Genomic DNA, 25,134 nt, shown 5'->3' with positions numbered 1-25,134 from the left:
ATGTGAATTAGAACATTGAATACTTTTGGAGAGGTCAACAGGTGTTCGGTGAAATAATGCTGATGTCACAGGGTTCCCATACAGTTGTTGATGTGAATTGGAACATGAATACTTTTGGAGAGGTCATCAGGTGTTTCGGTGAAATTAATGCTGATGTCACAGGGTGTCCATGCAGTTGTACTGGTAGAGCTTACCAAAAGTTTGCATGTTGAAACATCCTGCATTGATACGCTGTTTAAAGTTGAAGTGGATCCATGGGATCATCTGCTTTGACACGTGTATGGCACTCCAACCCACTCACTCACCTTCCATGCAACACTTGCTAGCTCTATAACCTTCAATAATGTTGTGTCAGTTGACATGCACATGTATGATTACCCATCATTGTCTTGTTGATTTGCTCAGTGTCACAGACCAAGAACACATGCAACATTATCAATTTCTAAATGAGAAGCATCCAAGACACACAATTGATTATTCAAAATTGATTATCAAAGTATACCGTTTATTGTAGTTTCTAATATTAATCCTTTGAGTTCTGTAATTTTTTCCACCAAGATTTTAGTGCAACAATTTACCAATTTTTATGAATCTTTCTGTTTTCTTGACAATTTTGGACTGACTTGATATCACATCCAGTTGGTTACAGTTCTTTATTAAAATTCTGGCAAAAGTCTGAAAAAATTCACATGGGTAAATTTTGTAAAGTTGACAAAAATTGACTTTGGCACCCAAAGGGTTAAAGGTCAGAAAAGACAAGTTGAGAAACTAGGGCAACATTTCTGATTGCCATTCCATGATTAACATTAACAACACAGGCACATTTGGCACAGAAACCTGATCACATTGATTGGTCGACCACTTTCATCATGAAACATTTGTATCACCAAAGAGTTTGTACATGTCTCTTCAAAGTGTACAGTCACTCGTCAACGTTGCTGTCTGTTATTCACACATATTATGCTAACTTTGTAGCTTAACTATTGAGTAAGTCAATATGCCATACAAATTTAAGAAAAAAAATCTTTGAAAATTTGATGAGAATTTAGTTTGCTGCCTTTTAAAAAGTGAACAAATATGGAACTGACTGGTCATTGAAGGTCAAGTTAGAGAAAGTTATGGAAATATTGGTGATTACGATATCTTTTGAAAGTGACTTTTATGAATAGGATAATTTGAAATTGAAGCTAAATTGAAGCTGGTAATTATCATTTCAGGTACTGCATTAGGCTGAGAGATTAGTGGTATATTTGTGATAATTGCTGTAATTTGGCTGGTGAATTCATTGCGACCATCAAACACGACTTGAATAATGCAAATTGTGTGCAGTATCTGCTGGTACATAATAATAACCTCAAGGTTTGAGAATTTCAACGTTGTCTTGTGCTTGGGGGCAAACTACCGGTACATGATATTGAAATGCATTTTGGGTAAGAAGTTGACTTCACGCCACAGCAAATGGTTGAGACAGTGATCTCATAAATACTTTTAACACAAATGTAATCGCTTATGTCATGGCAAAAGGTTCTGTTTGTTTATGAAATTAGCTAAACTCATTCATATTTTCCATCTTTTTAGGTATTTCTGGCATTCTTGTACACAACCTAAAATTTTGCTTTTGGTTTCGTAACCTCTTATGTGTTTTACCTGTAGAAATCTGCTATATTGAAAATATGGTCTGATACATCTATGACTCACATAGGTGGCAAAATGGTATTTAGGGTACTGAGAATTGAAGACATTATTAATTCCCCGACCATTGCTGGTATTTATCTCTACAGCTGCTATCATCACATAGATTTTGTGCCAACAGATGTTGAGTTTATTCTTTCTGCATTCTCATATTTTGAAAATTCACATGGAAAGAGTAGACACAAAAGTCTACACTGAATGCATTGAGGAAAGGAAAAATAAAAAATATTAGATCATGTTTGTAAAAACTGATATTAAAAATTCTATTAAAATCTTAGCATGTGTGTGCATCACTTAGTACTGATAAATACCCGGTATGTGTTCCTTTATATCTACCGGTATGTTTGTTAAATTTACATGAATGTGAATTTCAAATATTTTATTCTTTCACATCTTGTACACCCACACCTACATGTATGTTATTTTTGTACACATACAAGGACTAAATGCACCAATTAAATTCATTATGATGGTCAACAATTTTGTCATTGGATCCTGCAATAAATAGCTTCTGTAGTGACTCAGGTTCCTTTGTAAATTTTTAGCGATTTTTGTGATTATTTCATATTCTGAACCCCTGAAATATGATCTTTTTATTAGAGAAAACTGTGAGTAACATTGTACTGGAAAATGTCTTAAATTTTAGTGAAAACACGGCCTTCTAACCACTGCGCGAGTTATTATTTCCTTTTTGTTTTAACGGTCCGCATTACTGTCAGCGTTATCGTTAACCTTGATGAGATTATGTAAATTTTTACGCACCATGTTGCGCATGCGCGCACGTCTTCATAAGAGACGCTATCCAATATGGCTGATGACTGCCGGCAGTATAAGCAGTGTAGAAAACGCAAACGGGGGCCGAAGAAGCAAAATGGAAAGCTGATGGACGCGATGTTTGTGTGTTGGCCGCTACAGCTAACACACAGCATCGTACACAGGGCTAGCGAGAGAGTTGCCGACATCGACGGTTATTTACGAAAAGTGAATAAAAGACTGGCATTTTTGGAAGCGATCGAGTAGCTGAGGTAGGCAGGGATACGACTTGGGCCCAAGAACGCTGAATTTCGACAGTAATTTGGCTTTTTACGTCAAGTCCCAAAATGGATTTGAAGTCACCGACCCTACGTACCGTACGGTCTTTGCAGGGTGTGGTGAGCGAGGCGATTAGCTGTAGCGGAACACATAGCATCGTACGCGGGGCTATAGATTACACTGCCGTCCTAAGAGAATCTATTTAATCTTCACTGGAAAATATGCTGAATATGGTTCTATAACAGCAGCCCATATCTTGGACTTAGTTTGTCCATGGAGGTAGGAAGCATGGTTTGTCCAATTTGTCAATCCGACACTGTTATGTCGGTCTAGAGCACAGCAACGTACGCGAAACGTTGCTTCACGATCGTTGCCTGTCAATTTCTATCTGTGGTCAAGAGAGTGTCGCTGGGTGTCGCGATATGTCGCCGTTTCAATTTTACAATGAGTGAATCTGTCGAGTATCGCCTCAGTCGTTTATTTTAAGTCATGAAGAATCGCTTTTACGTGTAACTGAAGTTGATTTTGGTTTCATACCCGAGGCCATAATAATGTCACAGTGGAAAGCGAAATAGCGCACGAAACGCCGGTCATTTTTTATGGTGAGCAAAAGGGCTGCAGCAGATCACATGTGAAAACCACAAAAACAAGTGCGACTATTCCCGCATTCCTTGAACTTCTCAACTACAGAATTTTTTAGAGCATCGAGAGTTGGTCGTCTCATCTTCGAAAGCAAGCAAGCAAGCAAGTGACGTCTTGTACTATAGGCACAAAAATCGGCACTAAAATGAACTGGGCAACCATTTCACACTTGGTACGTGCATAAATTACGGGCTGTGAGACCGGAAGTCGAGCGCTTGCGAGAGAGCGAGCGCGCGTCGTCGGCAGAACGCAGACCTGTAAACCATTCCGGCTGTATGATTTTTTAAAACTTTTCTAGTCTTGTAACCAGACTCTAACCGTTACCAAACAGTGTACAGTTAATATAATTATAAGCTAGATACGTATTTGACAAACAGATTATGCCCTGAATTATCTTTCTAGTGTTTATCGTGTAAATAGTACCCACCGCTTACGCTGACCAGCCTCACGTTTCTACGCACAATTTTCATCATTTTTAGGCGAACTAATGTTTAGGACTTGTCAGAAATTCTCTAACCTGATGCCCAATATTTAACCTAGACCCAGATCGAATAATTTTTTTTGAAACGCACAAAATCCGACTTTTTTCGGCGATTTTGTGTGAAAAATGGGACGTTTACACAAATCGTCGATTTTCTCAGTTCCGATTTTTGCTATGTATGCGCACCTTCAAATGAGTGTAAGTCGGCGACGCGTGGGCGGATTTCCCCGATTTTTCGCATGCTAACACTTCATGAATAGACCTGAAAAACCGTGTCTTATATTTTTGATAAACCCCCCTGAAGTGACGATAACTTGACAACGTGAACAAAAGCCGATAATTTATGCGAAAATCCGACAGTTCACACTTCGAAGGCTCACTGTGCAGAAACAAAAGCGAATTTCAAAAATCCAAAACACGGTTTTTCCCCCTGTATATCCAGCTGTCTAGTGCCGTTAACAGATCACTTAGGGGTGCTGCCAATTCTTACTTATACTCTTTTAAGTGAAAAAATTCAAAATCACATGTTTTTGACTTAAACAAACATACCAATGCATGTTTTGACTACTAAGCAAAATTTTTACCTTCTTCAAATATAGACCTATTAGAAAATGTACCACATGTGTGGTGTGAGACCCTGTTTTCTATGTGAAACTTTTGATTGAAAATATGTGTCAACGAAACTGAGTCACTACATTAAGTCAAGGATAATGCCATCCTTTAAAGGTTTTGTTGGGAATGTACTGCTCTGAAGTTAGAGATGGCAGTGACTCTGCTCACGATTACACTACATTAAGTAAATACACATGTAGTTTTACTGCAGTATGTTAATTTAAAAGTAGAATGAGCATTTTTACCAAAGTGTGATAGTGAAACAATTTGGCACTTTTGTTACCGTATAAGACATGTAATAGCCTTGATTTTAGTAATAATACGTGCCGTCATACACTTCAAGTTAAAGAACGCTTGTTTTGATGTTTCTGTTACCAACAGGCTTTCTAAGTGCAATTAGTCAGTCTTTCTGAACTCATTGCCATGGCTACCTCATCATGCATCACGCTAAACTTTCCTGTCCCTCTGGTCAAATTGTCCGCCATGGATGTTTTGTTGCGTTTCCAATGAAACTGATCTCAAAGCTGTTGAATACATGGTGCCGTGATTCCTGAAATGCGGAATTCGATATTATGTAAAATGTCAAGCCAGATAACATTTTGTCAGAGGGTCTTTGTGTGCAGCATGATGGAAGAAATGTGTTAATCCAATCCCGTCTATTTTCCCTCCATCACATGGGTTTTATGTCTTTTCATGCATACATGTATCTCCTGCATAATTATTCAATGGAATCTGTTTCTTTCATGATACGTTTTCTGACTTCCAATCGTCTTAATCTCAAAGAATTTTTCCAGGAAAAATACTGGAAAACTTTTTTGTGGTTGAGACTATACTGATGCCTCGTAGTTGAAAGTGGAATGATCAACATAAACAAGTTGCATGCCATCCCAAAGATGTTGCTCTTCTTCAATGTTGGTCAACTTGAACCTTCTGCTGCAAAAGAACGTGATGCAGCCAAACAAGAAAATATGTGATTGAATTTTATTGATCTACTCTATAGCATACTGGAAAGGTCTGAGAATTATTGTTTTTCCCATATTGATTATGTGTCAAGCTTGTCTTAAACACTCTTCTCTCTGCAGTAAGGATTATATGAATAAGAAATGATTATCCAGACTGCCTGTACATAGTGAAAAATGATATTTTTTACGTGCCTAGATGCAGTTTATTGGTACAGGCACACAATCAGTGCATTCAATATGAATGCATGAATGTACGGTATATCCAGGGACTTTCTAAGGTGAAACATGTATAATACTGTTGCCAAGGTTACTGGGAACTACTTTTTCTGTACTGACCAGGAGAGGTGGTTGATACATAAAGTTATCATGTGAAACATTCAGCATGGAGCATGTCATCTGAAAGGACGTTGGAATAATTTGAATTACATTTCGTTGATCAAACTTATGTATTAAAGTTTAATTCTGCAAGAATATAGCGTGCACCATGGTGTCAGCCCACAGCCACGTGAGTGCAATAATTTAACTTTCATTTACAAGTTCAGTGTCTATTGGTTATGAGACATTCAAGAAGCGCAGTCTTCTTTACATTAGAAATGCAAGTGTTTGCACATTCTTTTTCTCTCTGCTGAAAAAATATTTTTTCAACTTACATTATATCTTTTAAAGTATACAATACAGGTTATTGACTTTAAGGTACCGGTATGTAATAGGAGTATTATTGAATGAATGTGTTTTTCAATGTGAGCGAGACAATGGGCAGGATACCATTTCTAGATCAAGCAAAAACTAACCTATATGTCTGTGCCCCTATATCTGTGTATTCAGGTGATAATATATATTGATTATTCATGTCTGCCTTTTTCATTTGCTCATTTGAAATCCACAGTACAATATTAGATGTCTGCATGTTATCAAAATTTTTTAAAATGCGGCCATTGCATTTTGCATGGAACAGATATTACAGAACACTATGTTGTGTCATATATCTGTTTTATGACCTGGAAGCATTTGAACGACTGAACGAGTTAAACATATTCAAGGCTGGCCTTATTCCTTGAAAAAATCTACATAGAGCTTGTCATAATACCTATTTTCTTAGATTTTAGGTTGCCAGAAATTGACACTAAATACAAAAGCAAATCATCTACTGCCATGGACCATATATTTTTATGTAAAATTCTCATCTCACATGCCCTCTGTTTACTCCTTGTAATCAAATTCTACATGCTGAGTTTTTAGACTGTGATGAACATCAAGTCCTTTATTTCCATGGTCCATGGATTGAAGGGTGCCCCATGACACTTATTTATTCCCAATATCCGCCAGACGGAAATCCACATGTTTATAGAGCAAAACGAGCTAGGTCCACAATCGATGTTCAATCACATTTACTTCCCATCAAGTTCAGTTAGCATAACTAAATAATTGCTCGTGGTGTGAATGTCCCTGTGTAAAGCTGCCTGCTAAGTTTTATGAGTCCTTGAATAGTGTTGTTTACCTGGCTTTACAGAGCTCATAGCCCGTCAACGTTTTGCTTTTAATAGTCAGAGAGCATGCACTACCTCATTGACAATACAAGATGTGAGATCTGCAATATAAACCTGGCAAGGGTCAAACTGGACATGAAATGTCTGATCACAATCAGGAGATTTTTCTTGTTTTTCCCAAACATGCTGGTTATCAGAACAGAAATACATGTTCAGTTACATTGATGTTCATCAGAAAAGATCACGTTAATATGGTACTCAGGGCTCAGGTTTAGAATTTTGAATTACAATGACGTCATTTGCGATCAGTGCTATTCTTTGCAATTTGCATTACATTGTACACCTTAAGGTCCTTGATAAACTCACCAACCCACTTCATGTAGTTTACACCTTGAAAATGAAAAACTCAGACTTTGCTCAAACTTTCCTCAAGCAATCGTTCAACCTGTCTCTTTCAAAATCAAGAACAAAAATTGTTGGTCGCAAATTTTTGGTACTAGAGAAAATATTTCCTAATCTTGAAATTCAAAATGGCAACCATTCGTGTGTTATCTCTATGGTGGAAATTAGTATTCCTGATTTTCACAAATGTAAACCAGTGAAAACTCTGTTTAATTCATAAGCTTCAAAATGAGCCCCCACAAGTTGTAGGCCACACGAACATTGTAAAAAATTGAGAGTCCGCATAGCTGTCCTTGAGGTGCATTATACTTTAACCCACAACATTAAGGGAAGAAGGCAAGTCAATGGATATTGTGGGGAATTTACATTGCTGCTTTCCATTCTCTGAACTCTTTAAAATGCATCAGATTTGTACGGAACAACATCTGATGAAGGAGGAGAAAGAGCACTTTTTGTGAGTTTCCTAAGATTGTCTGTTACTTTACTGTATGTATCAGGGGAAGCAGTAAAAAGAATGCTGTTTAATAGAATGAATCAATTTTTTGATATTTGATGGTTTTAGAATAATTAACAACCATTGGTTCAGTGCATCCTAAAGACCATGATCAGTAACTGGAATAATTGTAATTCCAAATCTTCTCAGAGATACACATGAGAAACATTGCATTTAGATTGAAGTAGTTCAAAGCCTGAACACTTAATGTTTCAGAAATAATTTTTGCTAGTACCTGGGAAGGTAGGTCTGTCTAATTTTTGATTGCTGGATGTTTCTTTGATGGTGTTCACTGCATTTATACAAATGAAAGGTCTGAGTTGCAAGATCTGTAGAGGTATGTACATGTACAAGGTGCACTCACTGTTTTCACAAGGATATCTGACATGGAAGAATTTGAAAATACAAGGGAGAGCCAAGGGGGAGAGTGCGAGAGGGATTCCCCCTCTTGTTTGGAAAATTTTGAGAAATTAATGTGTTTAACCCTTAAAGTGCCATAGACTTTCTATGCAATGCAACTGCCAGGCCAGGACTTTTTGAACCCAACTTCTCAACATGTTATGCTTTTTTCAGACGGTGCAGTTCATTTTCTGTGATGAGAAACCCTAACAACCCATTATTATTTCAAAGCGCAGGATATGAAGAAGCTCTCTATGACAATGAAAAGTTTCAATTACACATTGAAGGTGTAAAATTGGGCTAAAATGCTCGTTTTTTGTTCAAAATTCACTGAAAATGATAAAAGTTTCTAAAAATGTAAAAAATTCATCATTGGCCTTCAAACTTGAATAAAATTTTCATGTTATGGAAAGACACGAATTCAGGTACACGATTTCAGCATCATGTAACATCATACGTAAATAATAAACAAAAACAAACAAACAATTAGTGTCTTTCAAAATAATACAAATGCTTCCTGTGCAAATGCATCTCTACAAAAATACAAATAATATTTTACATGCAGTACACTAAATGTAGATTGACAACTTCTGTGTATGGAGCATCGGCATGATTGCATTGCCCAAGCATTGTCGTTTACTTGTCTATTGTATTTGTTTGTTTGTTTGTTTGTTTGTATTTGTTTGCTTGTTTATATATTTTTATTTCTACTCGTGGAAATGATTTTCCAGAGAAAAATTCAGTGTACATATCCACTTTGTCATCAGTTTACTATCTATCATACGATTTATTGTTAGTGTTATTTAAAATCTGTCTTCAAAGTTAGAAGAAATCAATTATAGTCTTGTTTGCCTGTAAACACAAACAATTAATTTGCATACACAGAGACAACAAGGTTCCATATTGTACATGGAGGGGTAACTATTGTGCAACACATGCACACAACTATAGGGCATATTCAACTGACTCTGTATAGTTTGAACCGCCGGTATAATTATAATTAAGAGTTGAAGACAAAACACATTTCACTAACCTTTTTATCGATTAATTTTGGTGTTTGACCCAACTTACATTAGTTTAATTCACGTACGCGTGTGTAACTATCTGTGGCTTATCGAGTCACAGACTCGTACTACCATACAATACTAGTCAATCCGTTTCGCCAAGTTTGATCACGTATTTTGACAAGCACGACCACGAAATGGAAAGAAACCACTAAGTATCGAGAAAAAAGTTTCATGTCCGGTTTATTTCAGTTAAAAAATGCGCAACACGTAGGAAATGTCTCGCAATGTCAACAGTTCGGAACAACTACATTTCATTTACAAACCGGGTCGACTGTCATGGCCGTCTCGCTCCAGGACGGCCGGAGGTCAAATATCAACAGTTTAAAGGGGCTTTTTGGCAGTCCAACGCTTGAAAATTCACAAAATACACTTCAATTTAACCAAATCCTTACAAATTTCTCAATCTTGCATGTTTTGGACTTCGAAAACCTTAACCTCGGGTTCCATGTCGAGAGTTAGGCATCACACAGTGCCGCCATCTTGGCCGCCGATACGTTCGAAGTTCACTATCGCGATCGATTTGGTCTCAAATCGCGTCATTTTTCCGTAAATTATTCTCAAAAAAACTGTAAAATCTATCATTTCTATCACCCAGAGGGCAGTAGCTTGGCATAATATAGTTGTCTTTCGTGTCTACGGCATGGTAAAGCTTTCAAAACGTACGTACGTGTTTCGTTCAATGCACTGTGGCCGTATCCGCGTACGGGTGAAACTGCAGACCTGATTAAATATTCATGAAAACCGCTGACCTCTTTTAAAGAAAGTTCGCATAAATTACTGGAATTTTCGATTGTTAGGCTGCATGATGTCATTATTTTAGTCCTTATATGGTACTAAACTGGGTTCAAAGGGTCAGGAATACCCTTCTTCTGGCTGAGTTCGGCAATGCATAGCTAAGTTAGGCATAAGCATAGAACGCAACCACTGTCGGTTTATATACCGACGTGGCGCTGAGAGCGAGAATGCCGTGTCGGTTTATAAACCGACGCGGCACTTTAAGGGTTAATGGTGCAAGTCTGCTGCAATCTGAGAGGTGTTTCAATTTGTTTTGCACTGTGTAGAACTGTCCGAAAATGACATAGGGCAATCAACAAAGTGGGGACTATGTCATTTACTATGACTTATTTATTCAAAATTGACTGCTAAAGTCATAAAATTGATGAGAAAACTGGTGTGAATGGTGAAAATATTTGCATGCATGATAGCTCATTTGGAACCAAGTCAGTATTAGCAATCATTGCGAAGGTTTGAATTCCTTAGTGTTGTCACAAGGTGTGTCAAAATTGCTTTCGTTGGTTACGGTAAGATGTGAGGTCCCAGCTGTTTTATTTGTAACCATAGCTACCTGTAAAAATCATCTTGTCACCATGAATCCCATATATACAAATTTGCCTTTTCAGACTGTGTAATCTATCAAAACTGAAATTCTTGTGAATTCTTGTGGAACTGATTTCTTTTGACCAATTTCACCATTTCCTGTGAATTTATCGTAATCATGGATTTTAAATGATATGGTGATGGGTACTGGAGTTTTGAAGATTTCAGAGTTTTGGCATAAAGGTGCAGTACAATTGTACCAATATTCAGTATGCTGAATTTAATGAAGTCTGCCAGTTGTAACCATTTTACTCTGCCACAAAGCAATGCCAGAATGTGTGTTTCTGTCGATGTCTGTTCCTATATAGGCCTAATTTGGTTTTGGTAAAATGAAAATGTAAGTTAACAAAAACATCAGTGCAAACAAACAGGAAGTCTTAGAATGAAATGTGGTTCTTAAAATACTTGGATATATATATATATATATATATATATATATATATATATATATATATATATATATATATATATATATATATATATATATATATATATATATATATATATATATATATATATATTTAAGATATGCATATAAGTACGGTAGATGTAAATATTTAGAGGTAGCCCAGAGCAGAGAGATTAATAATCTTGTGACCTGTATGTTTATGCGAACTTGGAGAAATGCAAGTTGCAGAGTAGTTACCAGGTTATCGGTTTTGAAATGTTTATAAACCTGGGGATATGAGACTTATTTGTTCAGATGTGCAAGTGTGACAGTATCCATTTGTTAGTAAATACTGTTCATATACCTTAGTCTCCCCTGGCCTGCAGTGATACAACATGCAGTAGTACCTGTAGCACTAGCTGTTGTAGAGCTCATATGTGTACATGCTGGTAACAATCAGTACATTTGAATCAGTGTGCTGGTTAGAAAATCTGTGAATCATTTGAAGCTCAGGTGTTGTAGCGTATCTCAGTTTACCATTTGTGCAATTTTTCCAATCTGTGTTGGTCAGAGCAAAAGCATGCTAATCTCTCTGAACGTGTGTGTTTTATTGTTCCTAATTTATGAGTATTTGTCAATAATAGTCTGCTGGACAGTGACAGGCATGTGCAGTTGCACACTGGTTTCTGAATTTAAATGATACATATATATGGTAATTTCAGGTTAATGCAAACTGTATCAAACTAGTGCACAAATAAATTGTAGAGGAAGGTCAAGCAATCAATTGCAGTCTACCTGGATTTGATCTGAATCATTCACGAGGAGCTTATTGTCTCCAAGGAGTTCAACCCTGGGAAAAATGTTGACAAAAATGCCATGATAGCCTTCAAGAACAGCAGACTTGTTTTGCCGACATCACAGAAATTCTCGAAAAGCTTTTAATCCCACGGTTTTGCAGCCGTCTTGAAGCGGAGATTTTTCAATGCCTATTTCATGAATAATGCATATCACACGCTGTGGAAATTCAACTGTGTAACTGATGTGTATGCCAACTGCTGTGAGGAGAGAAAATGATATACCCAGTGTGTATAAACAGGTACACAGATTGCTGCATTCTGGTTTGTCTATATGGACACCTGTGATGGTATGATAATGATCATGATACCACCATTGATGTGGTTGTTTAACCCTTTGAGTGGTGTAATTTTTCCCACTGAAATTTTACTGTGACATTTTGTCAATTTTTATGATTTTTTCTGAAATTTTTTGATAATTTTGTACCAAATGGACATCACATTTCATTGGTACCGTTTGTTATCAAAATTTAAAAAAAATCTGAAAAAAATCAACTGGAGTATATTTTCTAAAGGTGACAAAAATTGACTTTGGCGCTCAAAGGGTTAAGCTTAGATACAACTGCATGAAGATTGCGATGTACCAGTCATGTGTTCATTTATTTCTAGTAAGAAATTCCATTATTTGTGCAATTTATTTGTTCATTTGCCGGTAGTCCAATCCAAATAATGAAATTCACCACCCTCTGCACCGAGAGAAAATGTTCATTGTGTTCATTCTGACAGAGTTCTACCGGCAAAGCATTGTCGTTGCTGTACACCATGTATTTTGCAAAACAGCATATACACATACACCTACACTAATGCCATATTGAATTTCCTTTCAAGGCATGTACAAGTCTAAAATGGCCTCTTGAGAACATATCTTGATGGAGATGTACCACTCACATATGGCTCCAGCTATCCTACTCAGACCGTGTCTCACCATTACGTGTATGCACAGTAGATACACTGAAATAATGGTATGCAATCCTCCTAGCCAGGACTGTCCTGAATATTGTAAGGTGTCCTTGTTAAAAGATTCATGTTTTTTTCCACAAATACCGGTATAGAAATTGTTGGAAACTGAACCAAGGGCGGTGAAATACGTGTATAAATGTTGAAAGTTTCTGTCCTTGTAAAACTGAGTTATCATATGTATGTCAGCTGGTATTCTGAAAGAAAATCAAAACATACAAGTTTTTTTCGTGCACACTCATAAGAAAACATAAATGTTCTGAGAAAACCTGTTGCTTGTGACCGTTATTAGATTCCTGATAATCAACGTCCAAAAAATTCAATGATGTTAAAGCAAGACTTGTTTGAAATTTTCTGTAATTAGTAAGATTCTGCTGTTACAATTTCACTCACTGAAATGACATTCTGTGAATATGTGCACTGCTATATAGGTCCAGTGTAATAACCTGTTCACATAAGCCAAACCTTGACATATGCCTGCAATGAGTGAAAGCCATGAGTCAGTACAATGTATTTAATTTGAAAGACACAGTTTAAATGATAACTTTTTAAAATAATTTAATTCAAAGATGAACCTGCAAAATACGTTCAGCTCAAATCCACAAAAAACCTGAATAATGTTTATTTAATTTATTATCATTTATAAGACTAAGTCTTATAGAGTGTCATGTTCTTTTGGCTAGCATAGACATCTGTTGTTATACCAGTAGTCACCACATCAACCTTAAAAAAAAGAGTATTTAGACTAGCGCACATAAAATATACATCTGTGAATATGATGTGCTTATACCAGTAATATCATAATGTACAGAGATCCAATCCTGAGGAAATGTGTGTGCATTTGTCATCGATGCTAACATGACTTTTTGGTTACCATGCTAGCTATTTAATACTTTAATATCCTGAACTTAAGACATGTTGATTCGCTTGCTAAGCTTCTGATTATCAAGGGATAGCTTTGGGGCAATGTTGTATGGAGCCAGTACATGTCTGCCGCAGCCTTAGAATACGGATCATGCTAATATGGGAAATACTCAGTCCAGAATACGACAAATCTTTGTCGTTTTCATCGCTGCATTTGATCAGGAGAGTACCCCATGTACTTGACTCTGTTTGCCTACACCAACTGGTACATGTACCTCCGTGAAATTGTGGAAATTGTGTAGTCGCTGGATAAACCTAACCAAACAATGTTTTACGGTTTGGTTTGTACCAACTGCAGCCCACCTACATATTCATGTTTTATTAGCCTGAACTGAGCAACTAGGAAAATGCATCACTCATGTTGACAAAAAACATTTTCCTAACTCGGAGCCCAATATTTTAAATTGACATCTTTCTAGAAGGCCTGTGTGCTATTATACATATGAATACGGTATGAGGTGTTAAAAAAAATAAATTTTCATTGAAATTTAATTTTTTTGGACAAGAATGAAGTTCCCAGCACTGAGGTCAATTCCAAAGTATTTCACAATGATCGTACTGAAACAGTTTGAGATGTTTACTATCGATCAACATGAGAAAAGCAATGCTTGTTTGAAAAAGAAGTACATGTATTGAGAAACCAGTAACAGGAGAACAGAAAAGAAAATTATTGTTTCAATAACACTGGACAGTACAGCCTATGTTACTCTTGGGTACATTTTGGATGTTTAACCTAACGCACTGCAGTATTTCCATGGTGCAGTAAATGCAGGTGTGTCTGAAAGCTGACATCTTGTCACTAGAGGGAGCTACAATGTATGGCTGTATGATTATGAACGGCTCAGATCGCAGTCGGTGCAACATTGAGAGAGAACAAAGAAATTTTATTTTTGATATAGTGTGCTTCTGAGTTTGATAATTGGATTAACTTTGATATTTAAATATGTTTGTATATAATGTGTTGATGTGGTTGGAGCTCATTGATATGAAAAGATAAAGTTACTGCTGGCAAAATACTTTGTGGAATTACAGTGTTGAAGAAAATATATGAAATTCTTTCTTTTTTCTTTTAAATTTGCAATATGACAGAATTGTTCGTAAGATCAAGGTATAATACATGAATGGGTACGAGTTTAATTTTACCCACATATGCACTGTATGTGTGCACTGCAATGTTCATGTTTATTTTTTGCTTTGAATCGCTCTATTGTCTTCGTGTAATTGTTTGATATGATGAGATAGGAAGGAATGGCAACAATGTACTCTCAAGGGTATTAGTCCAGTTTCTGATCATAAACTGACGTGATCAAAGGTCAAATTGAAAACTCTTCAGTAAAATATCGTTATTAGATTTTCAGATTTAATTTCTGTGTGGGACTGTCTTCCTCCAGTTATTTATTGTTGATGCCCAGAGACACATGCTTTCCCAGAAATTGCTTTATAGATGCAATTTTTGCAGGGCTGCTGCACCAGGTGTTAAGTTGTCATTTTAAGGAAAGGTTAACTCCGGAGGGGAAAAAGCACTGCTGCTTATACCTTGCAGGACAGTGAAATTCTGTATGAAAAAGGGTGTATAGCTTAGAAGTTTATGAAGGGTTTCTTAAGTTAAGGTTGTGATTTTAGTGAAAATACAAGAGAAAATAGTCAAATACTGGCGTTGATTTTCAGTGACATGCCCAGTCGTGTATCAGAACAGAACAGTTGTTAGTCATTTATTTTGTACTATTAAAGACATATACGGCTAGTACCGGTACTTTCCATGTTGTACAGTTGCTAGTTTCCATACCTATATTTGCACAACGTTTTACCAACATTCACCAGTGGATGAATGTTCAGAGAATGGATTTTTTGAGATAAACAGTATACTCGTACTTGCTAACTTGTTGGCATTGCATGCTTGGTATCAATGATACACTTTGACACCAGAAAGAGGTGTTTGGAAACAATGAGATTGTAACTCATCATAAATCAAGAATGAAGATAAAACCAAAATGGCTCCCATGACTGTTCAACCCTGTATGATATGTATACAGTTGTGGATCACTGACACAGAGTGACCTACTCTAGTTTGATGGTCTAGATGAATAGAACCTGTTAGTCCTATGATATTAACAGTGGTCAAGCTTAGGGTGTTTCTATGTATGGTCACTTTAATAATAATAGCATTAAAACATGAAAAAGAATGATTAGTGATAATGTGTCACCAGTTCTTCGTTCTTTGTCATGAAAGGATTAATATTCAAATTGAGTTGTGTCTTTGTGATTGTTACTTGACTGAGAATGTGAAAATTCTGTCATGTCATAATTTGTCATATTCAATAATGCACCTCCTTCCAGGTGTATGTAAATTATGATGATGTTGATATCCGTTTACTTCATTAAATGGCCCATCTCTTCTGTTCCCTCGTCCCCTCTCTGTTTTAATTGGCTCATTTTTGTTGCATGGTGTTTTGGCAACAAACTTGTAACAGTTAATACTAATGGTTGATTTTCATTACATAATGTACAAACACTTATGGTGAAGTGTTCAGACTGCACCATATTTCATCCCGGTAGACAAAGAACAGGGAGATGAATGGGATTACTTTTCAATAAGGTTTCCCTACTGAAAGTACTGGTATAAATTATTAGGTTTATATGTACACATTTGCTCTGACTATGGTAATAGCTATTTTATTTGAAGTCTGTGATTTCCTTTTGTTTTTTAATCTGAATGCCTTCCGAAACTTCACTCTGAAGTCTGTCATAATGATGTTACTACACCTGTACCTGTTTTAGGGTTTGTTTATGATTTGTCTGCGTCAGTATTGACTTCTTTCAGCCCATATTGCTTCCAGGAAGTAACATAAGTTTATTGTGAAAAATGTCTTTTGTGTCCTTTTGAGTCCCTCATAAAATGATTCATTATCTTGGAAACCAATGTGATGGCTGCTAGATTTGACAACACATTTCAAAATTGATTTTCCATATACGCAACCAGTGAAGATGGAACATTCATGGATTTGTATCCTTAGAATATGGCATATCTTTCAAAATGTTTTGCTGTTATTTTTGGAAGACTACAGGAATCATGACAAGCTAAAAAAAACATGATGAACCACTTATGGTGCAATAAAAGTAGACAAACCAAAATGTAAGGAAATTATTTGGAAAGTCGAACTTAGGAACAATCAATATTTCAGAGGGTGCAATCCAATGTAGTCTCTGGAAATTCCAAATCCACATGAAATCAACATTTTTGGGTGCACCATTGTGATTGATATCATACCAATTAAGCCTTGATTTTCATTGTAAATGTGATTTTCCATTGAAATTTGCATCCATTTCAGGTCAAAGGAACAGACATGAATCATATCAAAGGTTTGAATTTTAAAACAGGTCTTTGGAGATCCATAAACTTATCAAAATTTAATATATTTGCGTAGGCCTGTATACTGAGACAATTCAATGTTATCTCCATCTTGCCATAACTCTCAAGATAAGTTCCTCAAATCTTGATCAAAGGAAAAAAAATTCTTCTCTTCTGTACTTGCAGATGATTTATTTGGCCAGTGCATGAAAACTGGTGATGGTAGTGGCTATTACTACAGCATTGATAAGGCAGGCTATCGACTTCTTAGAAAAACGCTCTCCTCGCTATTATCAGAAAATTATACTTGGACCGATGAATACACTCAGGTGAGTATTTTTCTTCAGATTACTCATGTCGTAATTAACGCTGTGATCTTCGCTGTTCTGTCCCTGGCAACCGTTCAGAATCATTAGTGCTCTTGTTTTAAGCATCTGGCTCCTCAAAGGCTGGTCTGTATCATCTTAATTATTTTGCTTATATACTGATGTTACATGTTCAGTGTGGGTGTCTTGAAAAGCCTCTCGGAAATAAGTTATCATGGTAGCATTAATAACTCATTTGGTTGACGGATGAAAGATCATAAGAAAGGGTGATGTTTATGATGCTTACAGTGATTTAAATAATAAACGGCTTTCCAAGAACTAAGAATCTTTATTAATAATTCAGTCCTTTACATTTGGAATTGGGCTCTTAATTTCCAAAACTATCTAATTTGTGTATGTTACAGAGCATATTCTTATACAGTTGTTTCCATGAAACTCTGAAGCCCACCGTCACTTTTTATCCACAGTCACCCTTTTGCTCCTTAACTGTGAAAAAATGATTTCATAAAATGTTTTTTATTTGCTTTCTTCCATGCTGCAGGCTATACTAGAACAGCTATTGAAACCATATCGTAGAATTAGTTACAAAAGCGAAGCAAACGTCAAAGAAAACGATGAAACCTCAGTAAGTGAGACGTCAGTTCTCACTGAAGAACAAATAGCAGAACTTGAAAACCTGTACCAAGAATATGAAAATTTACAAAACAAAGAAGCAAATATCAGAGAGAATTATGTTCAAGATGTAGACAGTAAGGAATAGGTGAGGTTCAGGATGACGATGCAGGAACTTGGGAAAGTTTACTGCGGCAGTACCTGGACAGTGTATTAAGATCTGAAGATGTAGGGAAAGATACAAGAGAACAATTGCTAGATAAGTACTTTGCAGAGTATTATGAGCTGCTTGATGGAGAAGAAGATCTGGCTGGTGGGGAAGCAGCCGAAGGAAGTGAGATAGAAGAAGAAGCAAGCGATGAAAATCTGGAGAAGAACGGCGTGGGAGAGCAGGAGATGAATGACTGGGACACCATCCAAAAGCTGCAGATGATGCGGGATTACCTGGCTGAGCTCTATAACCGTGAGATGACCAAACAGGATAGAGATGCCCTTGAGAAGGAGTTCAGTTACATAGGTGACAGAGGGGAAGATGATGTGGGGGAGACAACTGGGTATCTTGAAGGAGATGAGACGGTTGAAAAGGATGATATCGGTGATGATGGTGACCAAACGGAAGCAGCTGATGGTTTCGGAGACATTGTTGAAAATGAAGTGTCACAAGAGAGTTATGGTTCTGAAAATAATCTGAAGGAAAGTGGTAAGTGAAAGCAAATCAGATATTAGAAAACTTTGGTGTGGATAAATTTGATCAAAGTTCCAGATTTTGTAACAGGGAAATTTCTCTAGAGTTTTTGTACAGCAAAATAGAATGCATGTGTGCTGTGTTTGACTAATGATAAACTCCTGTTTATCTGCATTTAGTAAACAGCACAATGGTGTATGTTACCATGTTCAAGAGAGATTTCATCGGCAAGTTTTGACACTAAAAAGCATTTTATTCTGTATCTACTGATGTTGCTCACATGTGCCACTGTCACACTGATTATACTAATTGGTTGGAGTCATGAATGAAAGTGTCCTTTGACGTCACAATACCTTGAATGTGTCGAAGCATTAAGTGTTGTATTGCTGCTTCAATATCAACAAGGTTGTAATGCAGTGGAGAGTAGTTGAAATTTTTTCAGATTACTCTTTATTTTGATTACCCATAATGCAATCTTATCCACCTCAAAAGATTGATGTAATACATCCCAACATAGTGAAATTCATGTAGTTGTGATTTGGCAACTTTAGGGATCAGAATTGAGCTCCTAAATTTTTTGTTTCACCCCTTTGTAGCACATTTTAAATTTACAGAAGAATATTAATTGGGAACAGCTGTAGAGAAGAAAAGGAAAGTGGAGAAATTGCTAACATCTATTTTATGAATTGTAAAAAATGTAATGTTTTTTCATTTGAGGTTATGAAGCTTCTCAGACAGAATGAGCATTTCGGTTCCTCTTCCAAAAGTTCCAATCATTTTGAAAACTCTAAATATCTCTGAGTGTGTCCTAATGTGGTTGGTAAAATACCAGCTACTGGTAATTTCTACATATGTGAAGTGAAAAGGTTACTTGAATAGATAGATCCCTGCCAAAGGTATTCCTGTTAATCAAAGAGCTTTTCAAAGGTCACCATGAGATAAGACCAGTAGGAAGTGCATAATGGCCAAGGGATGTGCAAATTGTGCCATGGCGTATTAGCTGAATATGTCTGACAGTGAATATATTACTGCTAGATTAGACCAGTATCAGCTTTGAAAAGGGTCAAACAATAAGGAACAATAGGAGTTTTCCAAACCCAGTTCTCATTTACTGAGTCTCATGGTCTAAATTATGCCATCATGATTTCAAAACATTTGCTGTATCAGCATGTAAGAAACAAACAGAAGTTACCAAAAAACAATTTGTTCCAATGAAACCAATAGGACATGTCTGTTGTCAGTGTGTTACCGATTGCCTCAGCATAGAATCAACCAAATACATAAGACTTGGAGAGCAAAATACAGTGTACAATACTTTGTACTGTACCGGTATGTATACGGTATATGCAGTTTAGGATACCCTGCTACAGACTGATGCATTTATTATCAGGACAGATTCCCTTATATCCCAAACAGGCGTATTGAATTTAATAAAACAAGTTTTATTTGACTATATGTTTTTTGAGAAGGAAAAAGCAGATCTTTAAACACTTTAATGTCAATGGATGAAAAAATTAAAAAAATTTAAAATGTTACCAGATTTTCATGTGGTTTCCTCTCTTGTATGACCTCAAATCAGCAATCAGACCAAAATTTTCATCTTAAATTTATTTGTAGCTTATATTCCTTTTTGAACATTACCCTTAAGACGCCATAGACTTTCATGCAATATAGCCTCCCATGCCAAGAACTTTTTGAACCAATAAACTTGACATGTTACACTTCTTTTAGACAGGTACAGTGTGTTTCCTGTGATTGGAAGCCCAGCCAAACCACTATGAATTTCAAAGATCAGGAATGGAGAAGCTTCGAGAAGTCTTTCCATGTTTGGTTTAGCAAATGGGGGTGGGAAAATGGGCTTAAAATGCACATTTTTGGTTCAAAATGTATTGAAATGATAAAAGACTCTAAAAATAGATCTTATAGTCCAAAACCTGCAAACTTTTACACATTTTAAATGTCATGAAAAGACACATATTTTGGTGAAAATTTTCAGCAGCGGAACTTATCAAATGTAAATAATAAACAAACAAACAATTGTTGATATTTGTCAATAATACAAATACCACATACCCTTCAACACAGCTACACAAAAGCATATAACACAAGTGAAATACAGCTCAAGACACAATTTTAATCAGCAACATGATTGAATTTCGTAAACAACATCTTTTATTCATTTGTCGTTTATTTATTTATTTGTTTGTTTGTTTGTTTGTTTGTTTGTGTATTTCTTTCTGCATCGAAAGGTGAAACCATGTAACCAGGAAAAATCTTTGTTTTTATTTTTTTATTTGGATTCTGATTGCTATCAGATATAATTCAATTGTTGTTGTTCTGGAATGAATGTTGCCATTAAAGTTAGAGAGGATATGTTTGAAAGATTTTGGCATTGCAAGTAAACACAAACATAATTTGATTGATATCATGAACAAGCTGCCATCTTACAAGGCATTTCAAATCAGAGCCTGTATTCAGCTACGTTATTAGCTACCCTGTGATTGGCAACAACGAAAAATTTCACCACAAAAACGCACTACCTGAACTTCTGAGAAAATAAATTCGATTCAAGAACTAAATAAAATAAGTTTGAGGTACAATAAGAACGACATTCGCCTCTGAACGCTTTCGATAACCGTACTGGCCCTGACGTTTGATCGCGACGTCTCCGTAAATCATGACAGTCAATGTGAACACATACGAAAGTTTGATCACGTATTTTGACGAGCCGCAAGCAACATAATTCGCCAGTAAATGAACAGAAACCAATAGATATGATATAAATAATTACATATCGGGTATATTTCGACAAAAGAATATGTTAAGACGTAGGAATATGACGCGAGATCAACAGTTCGAACGTGCCGTGTTGTACGTTTTGTACACACAAACCCGTGATCGGCGCCATCTTGGCCGTCTCGATACACGGTGAAGAATGCCGCGATACCAAAGTTTACTTGACATAAACAGACCTGATCGCTCCAAAATCACATATTAAATTAAGATTTCGTGAAAATCCTTTCAAATTTCTTCATCATTAGTGTTTTCGGCCTAGAAAACCGAACTGACATACTCAAACTTGAGCTTTCAGAGAGGCTGGTCAATGCGATGCTCCGTGGTGACGCCATTCAAGCCGCTGTTCAACTTCAAAATCACGTTCGGCCGATCAAAAAAGTCTTCATTTTCTCAGAGATTATCCTCAAAAAATACCAAAATATGTCATTTCTATAAAGAAATGGCCAATAACTTGTCACAAAACGATCGTCTTTAGGATGTACAGCAGGAAAAAGCGTTCAGAATGTCTCTCACTTCGGCGAAGTCAGCGACCAGATCTGATTAGATATTCACGGTAAAAATAGTCGACCCGATTTCCTCGAAAGGTCGCTCAAATTACTGGAAATTGCCGTAGCTACAACTGATGATGTCATTATTTTAGTCCTTATATGGACCTGAAGTGGGTTCAAAGGGTAAGGAATGGATTTATTTGTCAGGTGACCTGTTAAACGCGGGAAATCAAGTTCCAAACTTTGCCTGAGCAAACCTCAGGCTGTGTACGGATATATCCGTGCATGGCGCTGAGCGTGAGTTGGGCGTTTACGGATATATACGGCATGGCGTTTTAAGGGTTAAATAGCTAAACTCGTGTCTATGGTACACATTTGTGGCAATAGTATATAATTCTCAATTGTCCACTGTGGTTTTCATTTATGTACTCTATACTTATGCAAATGAGCATTGTTCTAGTATGCAAATCAACTTATAATGAGTCACTGCTGTGCTGTCTTGCACATTACCGGTACTGTACATAGAAAACTTTCATGTACAAATTTTCAAGCACATTTTTAAAAATGGAAATTATACTTTACACGTATATGGTTGGCATCTAATATGAAATACCATTTCCTCTGATGCAGACATTTCCAAGTCTTTTCAAACCTTGCCGCTTTGAAATTTTCAGTGGATTTGCAGCATTATCTAGATTTTATATAAGATAGATTGATCGGATGAATCTGATGGATCTCAAGGTTTTCCTTTTCGTGGAAACCAAGCAATGAAAGTTGAGCTGTCATCAGTCCCTACCTATAGACAAACAGTCCTATAAGATAAGACATAAAAACAGCAAACTGATTTATTACTGACAGTGTGGTTTTTGCTCGAAATGGGATGGCCCGAAGTGAAATTCACTCTGTTCATAAATTTATAATCAGGCTATGTGGGTGTTTTACAAGATATATTGGTATGGTTTATAGATGCAAAATTTACCAATCATTGGAGGTGTGAGAACCAATCATCATCTTCATAACTTAGGATTAGTGTTTTTTGAGGTTTCTTCAAACTCCATTAAAATTGTCCATACCTGTCTATTGCTGGAGGCAAACTATCTAGCTGTGAATTAAAAAAAAAAAATTGGAAGAATAGGAATATGGTTCTCCATCAAGTGGAATTATTGTGGGATTATGAGATTATGAGCTTTTAGCCTTTGGTGTGCAAGCCTTACTGCACATGTATAATTGACTTAAAATTTCAACCTTTTCTTATCAGCCAAGCTGGTATATTCTAACGACTGTCAGAGTACATAGAAGGTCACCGAAGGAGATTGCATAAACCTATGTGGGTGTCCTTGTATCTTTCTAAGGATACCTTTCAATGCACAAGCATCGGAAATGCTAGAAATCGGCAACATCAGAGATAATAAACATATAGACAGTGCAGACATGGTTCTTGATAATTGTTTAATGTGCAAGAAGCTCTGCAAATTATGCCCCTGTATACCGGGTATGTCAGTGTGATCCTGCTTAGAAAATATAGCAAACTTGTTTCATTCCAGAGCAGTAAATTATAGAATACCATGATCGAGGAAATTTACAAAATGTCGTATTAAAAATTTAAAAAATGGAAGATATCAATGTAGGTCATTTTCATCATATTTAATATGTGACAGTTTTGTTGGCACAGAATCATGATGCATTTGTTTAATTGCATTCAATTCCCAGTGACAGGCATGCCCCTCGGTTTTGACAAGTTTACTCCTTAGATATGCACTGGGTATTGCTTATACATAACATATCTGGAACTGGCCAAAACCTTGTTTTACACTCACAACCAGGGATTTTTTATTGTTTAAAGGGACAAAGTTGGCCATTTTTCATGAAATTTGTTTGATGCGAGATACTACTCATATTGTTTGACATGTTGAAAGGTACTGAATTAATGGGTGACCATGCATATACTCGACCCCAGTTTTAGACACGATAAATGAAACCATGGCGAAAATGAATTAATGGTCATGATCATTAATTCATTTTTGCGATGGATTCATGTATCGTGTCTAAAACCGGGGTCGAATATATGCATGGTCACCTATTCATCTTTCAACATGTCAAACAATATAAGTAGTATCTCATATCAAACAAAATTCATGAAAAGTGGCTGACTTTGTCCCTAAGGACAGTCTGTACCGGTTATGTATGTAGGTATAGGTTAGTTATGTTAGTATGTATGTATTTATGTACATGTAGGTGTATGTTATTTGTATTGGTAGGTTGGTAGTGGTTTACATGGTAATATCAGTGTTCTGATATGTATAGATGGAAAGGCAGACAGATGTAATAACTGCTTAATACAGGATTTGCACATTTGATCTATCATCTTTGAAGATAATTCATATAACCAATGAGAACAAAGGGCATTTCTTTGAAAGACTTGATATCTTGTGTTGGAAGTCATCATCGAATGACTACTAATCAAGATCCTTGGTTTGTAAGTTGCGGCTTTACTCCCATGGGCATATGCATACATTCTACCCAAATGTGTTTTTTATTACATCTCATAGTGACACCAATTAAAGGATTTTGACTGTAACATTGCCAGTGGTAAAGTCCAAATTTATTAAGTATGCAGTAAAAATCTTAATTATCCATTCTCCAAAGGTACATTCAAAGCTCTTCAGGCTGTTTTACATACTGCAGGGAATATTAAAGCAGAGTGCACCTCAGGGACAGATATTCTGACTCTCAAACTTTTACAATAATCTTTTATCCTACCACTTGTAGAGGCTTATATTTTGAAGCTTACAGAGAAAATAAATTTTCACCGGCTTAATTTTGTGAAAATAAAGAATATTTTCCCCTTATAGAGGGAACGCAGGAATGATTGCCAATTTGAATTATTCTAATTATTGAATTATCATTTTAATTATTGCATTATTTGAAATATTGGTAAATATTGGGAAATTTGTTTCTCCAGTACCAAATTTTATTCTCTATTTGGTAAGAGAATGGTGGAAAGTTTCATTGAGGAAAGTTTGAGCAAAAGTTTTGAGTCTGTCATTTTCAAGGCATGAACTAACCTGTACTTTAATCAAAACTTGAAGGAAAAGGAATATTTCCAGAC

At 36.2% G+C, this 25,134-nt stretch overlaps 1 protein-coding gene across 1 annotated transcript in view; it reads left to right on the top strand.

The window, feature by feature from the left end:
* The window catches only part of LOC139141030 (receptor-type tyrosine-protein phosphatase N2-like), a 260,917-nt gene that overhangs the window by 40,128 nt on the left and 195,655 nt on the right, over positions 1-25,134 (top strand). The window contains exons 3-4 of the mRNA XM_070710596.1: positions 17,305-17,447; positions 17,986-18,756. Coding sequence (XP_070566697.1) covers positions 18,453-18,756 — 304 coding nt within the window. The 5' untranslated portion in view covers positions 17,305-17,447; positions 17,986-18,452. The remainder of the gene's footprint in view (positions 1-17,304; positions 17,448-17,985; positions 18,757-25,134) is intronic.

This window comes from Ptychodera flava, chromosome 9, assembly GCF_041260155.1.
Source record: "Ptychodera flava strain L36383 chromosome 9, AS_Pfla_20210202, whole genome shotgun sequence".
NCBI classification, from domain to species: Eukaryota; Metazoa; Hemichordata; class Enteropneusta; family Ptychoderidae; genus Ptychodera; species Ptychodera flava.
Note: the sequence above shows the minus strand (reverse complement) of the source record. Positions and strands in the feature narration are given on the sequence as shown.